We start from the raw sequence: 12,678 nt of genomic DNA on the forward strand, positions 1-12,678 counted from the left end.
ACCCAGAGCAGATGGGTGTTGGCAAACACGAGTATGTTGTGTGTGTGTGTACGTATCTAACCACGTATGTGAGTGCACGAGGGTATGTGGGCATCCTGTGAGGACAGGGCAACCCATGAACTGTTGGCAGCTACTCCTAGGCGACTGCACACGGATTCTGGCAGCAAAGCTGCTGTGAGTGGTTCTGCGCTGGCTTTCAGCGTGACTCAAGTGCTTCCTCCGATGAGCCCAAGTCTTTGCGTGGTTATGTCAGCACTCAGCCAGGGAGTTCAGGGTCACCTTTGCTCTCCAAAGACCCATTCCTCTCTCCAAAATGCCTGTTGTTCCATCAAGAGAAGTCATGGGTTATTTTATGTTTGTGCATCTGAAGCACTTTCCCTAGCGCTAGCACAAGAAACTGAAATGTTGCCAGCTGGGGAGCTGTGAATTCTTAGGGCAATTATTTTTTGTTAGTGAAGTGATACATTTCCTACCAGTGCCTCCAATAGAATGTAAAGGTAGGGTGGAGTCTTTCCAGTGACATCAGCTGGAGTTGTATCAGGCCCCAGATGAGACAGAATGGGTTGGAATAACATTCTGGTGGCTTCAGTGCAAATTTTCATTACAAACAAATACTCATTGACATTTTAGCCCTCCCGGCTGGGAACAAAACCTCCTAAATGGGATCCAACCCAGCGCTGTGCAGAACTGGGAAACAAACACTTGGGAAGAGGCAGCTGCGAACTGTCTGAGTTGGTGACAGCAGCTCCTGTCCCAGGATCATCGTCCTGAGTTAGCTGATGCCGCAGTGGGAAGGAAGGGGAGAAGAGGGCGACTGGGTTCCCAGAGAGGGGTGAGGATTTTGGAGCCTTTTAAGGTGAAATATTGTTTGAGGTTGGTTATTGACACTTTGCAAATGGGTTGAAGTCTCAGAAGGAGAATGCTTCTGCTGTTCGAAACAAGGATGAGGGCTTGTCTAATGAAGACTTAATTCGCAGCATGTGAATTTTTGTACACTTCAGATCATACCTGAGATGTAGCTGTACTGCCTTTCAAAAGCAAACAAGCCTGTAGCTAAAACTGGCGAGCATCTGTGTCCCTGCCCAGCATTGTTCTCCTGTCACAGCAGAGGGCCTGTTCTAGTTGTTCAAGAGAATACTTGAGTTTCTGGTACTGAACAGTTAAAAAAAATAAATTAAGAGGTTAGTCACCGAAAGTGGAAACCATGTCTGGAATTGTTAGAAATAAGGCTTGCTTGAAAATAAATATAGAATTATTCACCATGGTAACTATTGCCCTATTGCGTTAGTGCATATTGATTTAACATTAATCCAAAGACTAATGCTGTGAAGTATTTGGTCTCTTTAATGGACAACTGTTTAGTTAACAAAGCTTTAGGGAGTTGTGGAGTTTTTTGCTTTGTTTTCCCTTAGATCACCTCACCCACTTTCGGAAGAACATGATTTGACTCTAAGGTTACATATTTCTCACATGGATCTCTCTTTCCAATAACATTTTAGGCATTTACCCTTAGTGCTGCACTGTAATGATTATGCGGCATTGCTAATTTAACTAATGCTGAAGTGTTGCAGTGAGGAATAAAGGGACAGATTTAAATGTGACTGCACAGGCAAACGCCTGACTTCTGGTCCGGCAATGAGTGAGATTATATTGTTGTCCAGAGCTAGCCCCTGCAGACTGATGTGTCTGCCCCAGGACCTCAGATACCATTGAAGCTCCCGTGTGTCCCTTTCCATGGCTGAAGAGCCCAGTGAGCAGCTCGGCTCACCCTGAAATTCCCACAACAGTGGGAAGTGAAAGGAGGTCTTGTAGTGCCAGCCTCATCCTGGAGCCGTCAGAAGTGTCTCTAGGGTTAGCACAAAAAGAAACTGAAGAAAACTTATCAGTGACAGAATAGAGAGGCCAAAACCAACAGAAGTGTATTCCAGGAGAGCAGCACTTGCTCTGACAAACAGCAGTGGGCTGGAGGGTGGATAGAGTTATTACAAAGTACAGGGCGAAGCATTTAAATTAGCTGATGTACTTTTAATTTTTACAAGCCCATCTGGGATGACTTGGATTATTTGTTCTTAAATCATGGTGGAAAAACGCTGATTGTTCTTAAAGCCACATTCAGTCGTGCAGATGAAGTCGGGATGGTGGTAAACAGTGCATTTTTAAACCAGCATTGACTTGCAAACAGTTATTTTCTCTGTATTTTTCAAGAAGGTTAGGAAGACGTGTGAACTTGCAGCAGCCTGCATCTGAAACTGGAGCCTTGATCCACCAGAGCCCTGCAAACTTGTAACAACACCCCCTGGAACAAGGCAGCTGATTCACGGGGTGTGGGCAGGCGCCTTTCCCCCTGCAGAGCCGGCTCTTCCACCTCTCATCCAAGCCCGGGCACCGGGTCTTCCCGCCTGCACCGCCTCGGACACTGGTGCTGGTTTGGATCTTGTGAGATGCCTCCACCAAGGCTCCTCTGCCACAGCGCCCATCCCCAGCACATCCTGCCTGGAAACAGGCCTCCGGCCAGGCCCTTCCATGTACCACCCTGTCTCCCATTCCCTGGGCCCATAGGTGATGCTGTGCTGGGTTGTGAAAGGCAAAGCTGTGCTTGAAAAGCAGAGAACGCAGAGGACTCTGTAACCCACCAGGCAAGGATCTGACCTGCCACAGGAGAACAGTCTATTTCTTAAAGCTGCATTTACTTCCTTAAGACCATTTAAGGATATGTCTGGGTCTTAAAATACAATAATTCTGAATCAAACACAAACTATGGCCACATCTACACATCTGGGAGGGCTGGTGCTGGCAGGCTGCTGCTGGCTGGTATCTCACACAACATAAGGAAGCATGTAGTGTTCACCTTGACTTAATTTATGGTGGTGCTACGTATTTTAAGTGTGAAGGACTGTTAGTTGCAAGCTCATGGGCTCAACTTAGTTTACAGCCACCTTTTATGGCCTGTCTAGCAAGGTCCATTGGGAAAGGGTCTCTAATATCCAGCTGCCGAGTGTTTTCAGAAGGAAAAGATGTATTTCCAACTAAATAATAATAGAAGTGGGTTGATCAGTAAAGCTGTCTTAACTGGCATTTGTCTTCAGAGTTTTGACCACGTGTGCATTGCTTTAAGCATTTTTAGACATTTCCCTGGCACAAAAGGAATGGAGACTCCAGGACCTGAAGGAATTTAGCCAAAAGGCAGGTAAGAATTCTCCCTCCTGCATGAGGAGGGAGATGAGGAAACTGAGGCTGGGAACAAAATACAGAAATAGAATTGGAAATGCTTTATTCCCTGTTGGAGCATAGTTTGGGGGGGGGGAGGTAATTGTCCCTCTCTGCCAGGCCTGCACTGAGCCCCATGCTGCTGCACTGCGCTGGGGAACAGCACTCGTATGGTTGTTCATGTCTGCTCAGCATGGGAAAGCACAAACTGCTCACAGCTCGTTTCTATCCGAGCCACAAGATCCCCTTCCGTGTTTCCTTTGGATTAGTAATTGTTGGGAGTTACCATCTGTCGAGTGGCAAAGAGTAAAAGATTAAACAGCCTGGCAATTCCTTGTTCCTTCTCTTCAGGCGTTTTCACAGGACTGGATGGGGAGTGAAGCACCGGCGTGTATTTAGCATTAGTTTGTAAGCAGTCACGTAGGAATGAATTCCATTTTTTTTTGGGGGGGGGGGAATAAAGGTTAAACTGTACTGGTGAGCAGCACCGTGCCTGAAGTGACTGGACACCATCTGCCCTGTACAATCTGCGTAGCTCTGTACTGGGGCTGGGAGCCTGTCCCTTCCTTATTGCATCCCTCGGGAGCACGGGCCCCGTAAGGGCCTCTCCAGGTATTATGAGAAATACTTTCTTACAGAATACCTGAAGCTGTCTTGATCTCCAGTAACAGCATTCACAGAGTATTATAGCAGCTACTTTGCACCACTGTAGTTAAGCTTGGTTCAGCATTTTCATCATAAACCTCTTTTACAGCTTTATTTCCCAGAAAATTAATGACAATCTGTCTTGGTTAAGACTCTGCACACCGAGCCCTCAGGAAAAGGTGATGCTTTTAAGTTTTACCTGTCAAAAAAGTGAATCGGGTCCCTCCATTTTGAAGTGTGAAACAAAAATGGGAGTTTCTGCCTGAAACAGTTTGGTAGAAGGAAGTGAGCGTTATTTCCACACTGGAGCTAACGGCAGAATTTACACCAAGTTCAGATGCTTACAGGTGCCACCCCCCCATTTCTTTTCCTGCCTCTCCCATTTTCTCTTGGAAATGCTGCATGCGGGAGCTGTCTGCGCAAGCCGAGCCCAGGGCTCCGCGCCTCCCGTTCTTGCGTGCGCGCCGTGGGGCCGAGCCTGCCCCGCGGGTGGATGTCCCGCAGCCCGGGTGCTTCTGGGACCCGGCTGCGAAATCCCGGCCCGGCCCGGCCCCAGCGCCGCGGGGAGCTGACGGTGCGGGCGAGAAACGAAACCGACACCCGCGGGCGGCCGCTAACCCCGGACCCCGCGGACACCCCGGGAGCTCCCCGGCCGTCCCTCCGCTGGCTGCCCCTCGGCAGCGCGGGGCCGCGCGCGGCAGCCCGGGGCGCGCTCCCGCCGAGGCGCCCCCCCCTCCCCCCGGCGGCAGCGGCGGCGGCGCGGGGGAAAGGGCAGTCCCCGTCTGGCGCTGACGTCACAGAGCCCGCCCGCGGCTGGCGGCGGCGCGCGGCCGCGTCCCCGTGGCCGTGAATGAGCGCGGGGGGCGGGAGCGGAGCGGGAGCGGGCGGGCAGCGCTCCCACCGCGTCCCAGCGCGTCCCAGCGCGCCGCGGCCACAAAACTGCGGGGCTGCCGCGCACCGGGCCCAGCGCAGCCGCTCCCCGCCGCCGAGGGGGCGCGGAGCAGCCGCCTCTTAGCCCTGTAGAGCCGAGCCGTACCGAGCCGTACCGAGCCGAGCCGAGCCCGGCCGCACAGAGCCGCTGCGGGGGGCGCTGCTCGCTCCGCGCCGCGCCGGGTTTTTCATTTCCAATTTTTGATCGCAGCTGCATTTCCCTCCCCCCGCCCCCCCGCGCCGAGGAGGAGCCCCGGCTTTATGTGGCGCTGCCCGGGGAGCGCTCGGCGGCCGCCAAGTTCTTTGTGTCGCCGTCGCCGTCTTTTTTTTTTTTTTTCCCTTTTTTTTTTTTTTTTGAATTTTAAATGTACAACTTCATGGGGCTGAACAGCACGGCCGTAGCTATTCAGCCCAATGTGTCCTGCACATGCAACTGCAAAAGGTCTTTGTTCCAGAGCATGGAGATCAGTAAGTACTTGTCCTGCTGCGGCTGCCGCGGGGCCGGCCCCGGTTTCCCGTGGGTGCGAGGGGGGGTGCGGTGCGGGTGCGCGTGGGGAAGTTTCCGCTGGGGCTTCCAGCGCTGCGCTTCCGCGGAGTGGTTATTATTATTATTATACACACACCCCCCCCAGTGCTCTCATCTGTTGCGGTGTGCGCGGTGCGGGTGTGACAGGGCGCGGGTGAGCGCTCACACGGGGGCCGGGCTGGCGGGGCACCTCCCGGCTCTTCCCCATCTCCCGCACCTCGCGCGTTGCCCCTCGCCGCAGCCCCGCGATGCTCCGACCGGTGCTTCCGCCTGCCTGCTGGGCAACGGGGGTGCTGCTGACCGGCCCCGAGCCTGCGCCGGGGGTCCTCGCCAGCCCCGGTGTTCATCACCTTCCTCTGGTTACGAGGGGAGCGCTGCGGTCCAGACACCCGAGTGGGGCTTACTTATATTTGGGAACCTGCTCCCCCGCCTCCAGCCCCTGGGGGCTTTTTGTTACGAGGGGCTATTTGCAGGTTTTATTAGTGTTTTGAACCCTCGCAGAGTGGCGGTGAGGACAGTGCCTGACCTAAATACCCACTACTTTTCTGCTTGCTCTTTCCCTCTTGGAGATGAAGTGCACGGAGGTGAGAGAGAAAGAACATTATTGCTGAGGAAGGAGAAGTGAGTTGGTTTCTCTGGCAGTTTAATGCAGACGGTATTTTCTGTGAAGGGAAGGGTTTTGAGGCATCCCAGGCTGGGCGGGTTGTCAGAGTTGTGCCTGCTTAACACCTTGTTCTGTGTTGTGAAATCTAAATCCGACACAGACTAATGCAAAATGGCCCAAAATGAAAACTTGGGAAAGAGTCTTGGTTTTGCATATATTCCTGGCACTGCGATGGGGCAGGCTCACGCTCGGTGCATGCAGGGGAAAGTCAGCTGAGCTCTGCCTGTTTCTTCTAGCACAGGGTTTGCCCCGTTACCTCCAGCGGGGTTGCAGAGCAGTATTTTAGAGCCAGCATCTGTCCCTTGGTATTCTGGGTGGCTTTTGTCCAGTGTCATCTGCCTTTGCCTTCTCCGGTTTCATCGTTGTTTAATTCAGGTGTCTGAGTCCTGGAGAAGGTCTGTAGGCATTTGTATGCTGGGTACTAAAATGTGTTCCTTCTGAATTTTAGCATAAACCATACCCTTTGTACTGTATGCACATTTAATCTTGATTTAATCTCATTCGTGTTCAGACAAAACTAAGCTGGATTTGCCTGATTTTATTAACACTACGGGTACTGAATAGGCCATTATTCTTCCCTGACTTTAACAGGCCGGGCTAGATGTGCATACCAATAGCAGTGTATAAATAATGAAGATACAGTTCTTTTTTGTGTCAGCCAGTTGGTGAACATAAACTGTGTCCCACAGAATTGCAAGGATGAGAGACTTTACTTTGTGTCAGATCAAGGCTCGTAGTTATGATAAAAGTTGTGAATTAAAATATGTAATGTCTTTTGAAGAAAAGGCTTCTCTTCCAGCCTAACTCTTGGTATGAGGCTATGTTGAAACAACTCTGGCTTTGTAATTCCATTCCTTGGCGTTTTAGAAACAGCGTATTTTATATTTTTTTCCTCATTTTTTTCAGCGTGTGCAAGGCTTGGGAGGGGGCAGGTGCCCATTATGGATGTGGGGTGAGAGGCTGGGGACAGTGGAGCGTATGCTGGAGGACACCTTGCCTGGATTTGATGTGTGTCACGGAGCCTGGTGCTGTGCAGCTCTGAGATCCTTCCCACACCCGCGCCTGGTGTCAGCCACTCGGCTCTGGGATCCTGGCACTTGGGCACCGAGTTCCCGTCAGCTCCCGGGAGCCTTGGATTGAGCTCCCTTAATGCTGCCACCCTTACCTCATTTTCGGGTAGGTTTCTGTATCGCCAGTGTTCTTTATTTCTTTCCTGCCGATGGCGGGCAGCATTAGCTCACCTCTGTGCTACAGGAGGGCTTTGGTTGCACTGCAGAGGCTGTTACCTGATCACTCCCTCCACCTGCGATCACTGGAAAGAACAAGGTTGAGCCTCCCTGAGATAAATTCATTATATAGTTTTCCCCCACCTCCAATCACTTGCTTTTATTTCTCTTTCTCATAAGACTTTGAGCAGCTACCACCAGATGCTATTTAATTTTCTAGCCAAAAGTTGCCACGAAGGAATGCTTCAGGAAGGTGGCATAACTGTAAACTCTTTTAATTTACCTCTCTAATTAGGTTAACTGTACAACTGATCCCCAAAACCATTTCTTTGCAGGCTTTATTCCATCTGGCAGGCTGCGGCGCTGCGGTGGAGGAAGCAGCTGGGTTCTGTGTGTGGCGCTCCCAGATTAGGATTAGAAAAGGGCTTTCTGGGGGGCGGGGAGCAGAGTCTCGCCCGCTGGGGCTGTAGTGCCAATACGCCAGGCGGCCTTAAGCAGCCAGACGTCTGTGCCCGTGGTCTCTAATCGCTCTGGCTGGGTGAAAGAGGTCAGGGGTGATAGTCGTGGCGGAAGAGCCTGTAAATAACTAATTATTTGGCACAGGGAACATGCTGCCTTCCCGCCGGCTTCCCCGCTCGCTCCTCCAGGGCAGCTCAGCTCCAGTGCTGTGGCCCTGCAGGGACTTAGCCTGGAGGATAAGGGGATGCTGCCTCCGCGGGCACCGGGGCAGCCGTGTGAAGGGATGACTCGAGGCGCAGGGCATGAGGGCAGGTGGAGGCTTTGCTCGTGCAGTGCCATTCGGGAGGTTAAGGTGTGGTGTTGATCTTCCCAGGAGATGAGGCTGTTCCCCTCGCCTTCCCAAGGTCAGAGCAGTGTGCCTGGCCCGTGGTGGGCTGGGGCAAGCGGGCCGAGAGAGCTGGTTTGTGTTCAAGCAAGGACTTCCAGTTTTTCGCATTCTTTGGTTTAATAACAAACCAAAGGCAGATGGCTCAGCTAGAGATCGCGTCTCCTTTCCACTTCAGACTGCTTTTCTGGCAAATAGGTTTCTTTCCTGATGCTATGTCAGTGGCAGTTACAGCTTCTTCCAGGGCAGAGTGGAAAATAGCCATGTACTTCTTTCTTGCCCCCAAGTTTTGCTTCAGGAGGAGGGATGGGAGAGCTTCTACCAGTGTGTCAGCAAGCCAGAGAGCATTTGCACAGAGTGTGCTCAGCTTGTGGCATCTCAGTTTGACTCCAGCCAACCCGGTCTGTTCCCTGTGTCTGGCTCTGGCCCTGTGTCTGTCTGTGGCAGGCGCTGCTTTTTGCCGAGATCAGCGTCCCCAGGTACAATGCAGGAGGAGTGGAGCAGGGTGGCTTTTGCTTATGGTGGCCTAAGCACTGCCTGTAGTGCCCTTGGCCGTCCCCAGGGACCCTGTCAGTCCGCAGCCCCAGCGCTGCAGGTCCCACCTTTTGTACCCATGGCAGGAGGGAAAGTCCTAATTCCTTGCGCCTGGAGAGCACAGGGGTCTCAAAATTACAGTTAATTTTGTGCCTTCAGGCAGTGATTCTAATCTTAGTGTTTTATAATTGGTGTTGAATGGGGGAGTGAAAATACACAGGGGAGGAAAAGGGGGGAAAATAGTCAAAACTTTTGATTTTCTCCTCTGGGTGAGCACCTGGGCTGTGTGGTACTGCACAGCAGGGCCAGCACACACAGCATCAGAAGTGATCCTGTGTAATCAGAGGTGATGGTATATAATGCAAACTAGAGACAAGACATGGGTAATTCTTCCTTTTCAGTCAGTATCAGGGTATATTCCGAAGAGGATGCTTGATACCAAGCCCTGATGAAGGCATCCTCTACCCCATGAATAAGCCTTTGGCTTGCCTTGGTTTTATTTAGGAGTATGTTTTCAGATCTTGGTTGTGAGAGGAGCGGCACTGAAGGGTGTGTGGGAAACAGCAACCATATTCTGTTCCTTAGAACCTGGAATTCCCAAGGTAAGGTCTGGGATCAGCTCTAAATTTTCAGGGTATTTAATTAGCTAAAGTACCACTGCTTCCTTTGCAGATGAAGAGTACCTACAAATGTTTGTTCTAATTCAGTTTTGCTGTTGCTCACCAAATGCACTAATATTTTTAGATTTCCCAGGCTGAGAGTTGGTGGCATGATAAATCCAGTTTTAGAAAGAATTTGTAAACCTGAATTATAAATGGATAGACGTGAGGAGACCTTTCCAAGGGAAGTACCAAAATATATGGTGTCACTAATAGACAGTAATTACCATCCAGCTTCTTTCCTGAATAACTCACTGTACAGTCATGTCTGTTGGTCTTGTTTCAGGTAATAGCAACCGTCAGAATTTGGTAACCCTAATTAGCTAAAAAAGGACATTTATTTGCAGTGGTGGTTCATGTAAAAGCTGACTGCCTGTTTGCTCCTTGGAAGGAGATCTGGCGTGCGGTTTGTCTTATCAGATCCCTCCAGTTCTCTGATGCACGGTGCATCTGATGTTGGTGTGTTCCATCAAAGTAATAAAGCCTGGCTGGAAGGCTGGTGAGGAGAGAGAGGTACAAGGGCCACTTTGCTGCAGTTAGGTGGAATCTTGGTTCACACCATGAGCACACTCCCAGACGTCCATAAAGCAAAGGAATCATTAATGTTGACAGGGATGTTTTATGCGGTGTTTTCTGTCTGTGGGGCTGAATTGCTGGGTGATTATTTTGCTTTGGCTGGTAGAAGGTAGGTCACTTGGGCAGATCCCCTTTGAGGAGATCCCATGAGGAGACATCAGGAACCTGCTGTGGCTGTGGGCAGCACAGCCAAGTCTGGTCCTGGACCTGCAGCGCAAGGCTCCCATCCGTGCAAGCAGGATATGACCCATCATCTCCATCTGTCAGAGCTGGTTATGTGGCTGCTGCATTGCCACTTCCTTGCTGCACTAAACGTAGTAGTGGTGTTGAGGCTCCTTGAGGAGTGCTGGGCGTAGTAGAGCCGCGTCACAGCAATATTGATGTTAAGCTGGACTGGCTACCTGAGCTGTGAGGACTCAGGTTTGCAGGGTGAGACTGTGCACGTACACACCTCAGAGCTGACAAGTTTTCAATGCTTGAAAAGGTGCCGGGGTACTGCTGGTGTGCGTACACAGGCATAAACACTTCTGTGAAAGTGAATTGGTTTTGTAATACAGGAGAGAACGAACTGGTTGAGAACGAACTGGTAATAGCTGAGAACAAACTGGTTAATGAAGTAGTTGGTAACCAGAGAAAGGAGTTGGGGGTTCAGGTTTTTGTTTGCTTTTTTTTATAAAAGCAGATAAATTTCAGCTGTAGGAGTTTATCATCCAAATCAGAGGATTTGGGGAGCTGTTGAGAGTAAAGAGAGCTTTGATGATTTGGCAAGGAATACAGCTTCTAAGGCAGCACTTTGATCTGCATTTTAAATGCTTCTTTGTAATGACAGTTTCACAATTTCTTTTCTCATTTTAAGTCAGTTTTGCAGAGGTATGTTTTGAGAGAAAATAGTAACAGCACACATTATTCTTGTTGGCTTTGGAGCCAGCTAGAACTTGTAGTTCATCCCAGATCTTTTGGCTACTATGGTAAATTTATGATTACACCAGAAAGGAAATTAGCAGAGATGTTAAATATTATCAAAGCTTTGCAGATCTTTTGAAATAGCTCCAGTGTGAAACCTAAACTTGCATTAGCATTTTTGCTGCGGTTATGTCGTACAGTATTCAAGCATCCACCTAACATTTCAGGTTCCTGATGTAGCTTGCTTTTTTTTTCCCTTCTAAAGGACATCGCTGTTTAGCACGTGCGCCCTTGTAGTCTTGCGTTGCACCTGAAGACCTTGATTCTAGTGACTCAAGCTTTTTAAAGACAACCCGGTGCTTCTGTAGTGGTGCTATCAGGAACCTTTTTGTTCTCCTATCTACAGCACATCCTCAGATAAACTCGTCATTGGAGGAAGAAGGTTGTTGTCGCCTACGTATTCTTATACAAGAGAGCTTGTTGCATTAATTTATGTAGTATGGGTAGAGTGGGAGCAAGGGTAGGAATTTGGAATGTTTATTAAGGTTTTCATTTAGATGTTGCAGAGCATCTCCTCTTCTTGTAGCTGTTTGGGGTGGGGTTTATACCTCTCTTGGGAAAACGGCAACCTTAAGGGTGAGGACAAATAAGCAAATTTTCCCAAATTGATTTAGAGCTCTGTGGTAGCTCCTCTGGTGCTGTTTCTGGCCTCTCCTGAGCTGCGACTCTAGGGTGTACCAGGCCGGCAGTTCTCTGCTTGTGGATCAAATTCAGGCGGCTTGTAAAACAGAGCATACTTTTCATTTGCAAGCTAAGTCAGCCCCTGAAGTTGGGTCTTCAGTTACATGTAAATGGCAGTAAGGCCTTAGACAAAAAGCACTGTCTATACATTTACATCCTTTTCCAAACTGTCAGTACTTTGTTCAGTTGCACGTTACCCTTGTTATTCGTCGTATCTCTCTGGTACAGGATGCGTATTTGGAGCATGTGATGCTGCGTGGTCCTGAAATGTGTAAATTCAGCCGTCACGCTCAGAGATGCTGCAGCCAGTGCACTGGTGCCTGTTGCAGGCTCAGGTTGGCATCAAGTCCACCATCACTTCCAGATTTTTTTTAATACTGTGACACTGCATGCAGCACCTTTCCCCTTTTTCTCCAAGTAGTCTCACTGATACAAGCCCAGTCTTATGCTCTGATGTAGAAGATGGTGTGTTTTCCTGTGTGTGGTGCATGTTAGCATTGTCACAGGCTGGGACATTACATAAAGATCCCTTACACATCTTTTGAAGGTCGTCTCACAAGTTGTCAGTGTTGGTGGAGGTCCACAGCGCTTTCCAGTGGTTCGCACATTAGTGTTCAGTGTAACCAGTCTCGCACACATCTTTAATAAAATGCCTCGGACTGGCTGATTTTTCACTACCAGTATACATTCGAAAACATGCGTTTAGAAAGGCAAGTGCTTTTGCATGTGGCAGTTCTCTGGTCATTCATGAGACCCTGCTCATGCCCGTGGTGCTGAGGAATCGTGCCTGTGGTGCTTTGCTGGTCTGAGGCTTCTGCGCTTCAGCATGTGCAACAGGATTTCCCACATCTGCAAACTTGGCCCAAGCAACCCAGCAGAGCAGAATTTAGCCTTGGAGAATGAAAGCTGATTAACCCCCAGGCTTGGAGCATAGCAAGAATGAAGAGGTTCTTGCACACACATCAGTACTACTTTTCAAGAATACATGCAGGACGTGGTTTGGGGATTTTTTTTTTTCCCCCATCTCTTCATTCTGTCCAATATGTTAAGTAGCTGGTTTGTTACTCTAACCCCCTACAAATGATTGTCAGTAATAGTTCTGTAAAACTATGAATCAACTCTGCATGACTTTGTGCAAATAGACTGAGTAATTTCTTTGTTCTTTTCTTCTTACTTTGTAATTGGAGTCTGTAAAAGCCCAAAGGTTTGGTCTTGTGGAAAGC

General features: G+C 49.6%; 1 protein-coding gene across 3 annotated transcripts in view; it reads left to right on the forward strand.

Annotated features, from left to right (window-relative positions):
- Positions 1-4,937: 4,937 nt before the first annotated feature.
- The window catches only part of PMEPA1 (prostate transmembrane protein, androgen induced 1), a 47,641-nt gene continuing 39,900 nt past the window's right edge, over positions 4,938-12,678 (forward strand). Inside the window, exon 1 of one of the 3 annotated variants that reach the window (XM_061375488.1) lies at positions 4,938-5,250. In XM_061375488.1, coding sequence (XP_061231472.1) covers positions 5,148-5,250 — 103 coding nt within the window. In that variant the 5' untranslated portion in view covers positions 4,938-5,147. The remainder of the gene's footprint in view (positions 5,251-12,678) is intronic. The other 2 variants (XM_061375487.1, XM_061375489.1) reach the window with 2 other exon arrangements.

This window comes from Neopsephotus bourkii, unplaced genomic scaffold (genome assembly GCF_033783945.1).
Source record: "Neopsephotus bourkii isolate Nb327-2 ecotype Australia unplaced genomic scaffold, CSIRO-AGI_Nbou_v1 NB_1663, whole genome shotgun sequence".
Lineage (NCBI taxonomy): Eukaryota > Metazoa > Chordata > Aves > Psittaciformes > Psittacidae > Neopsephotus > Neopsephotus bourkii.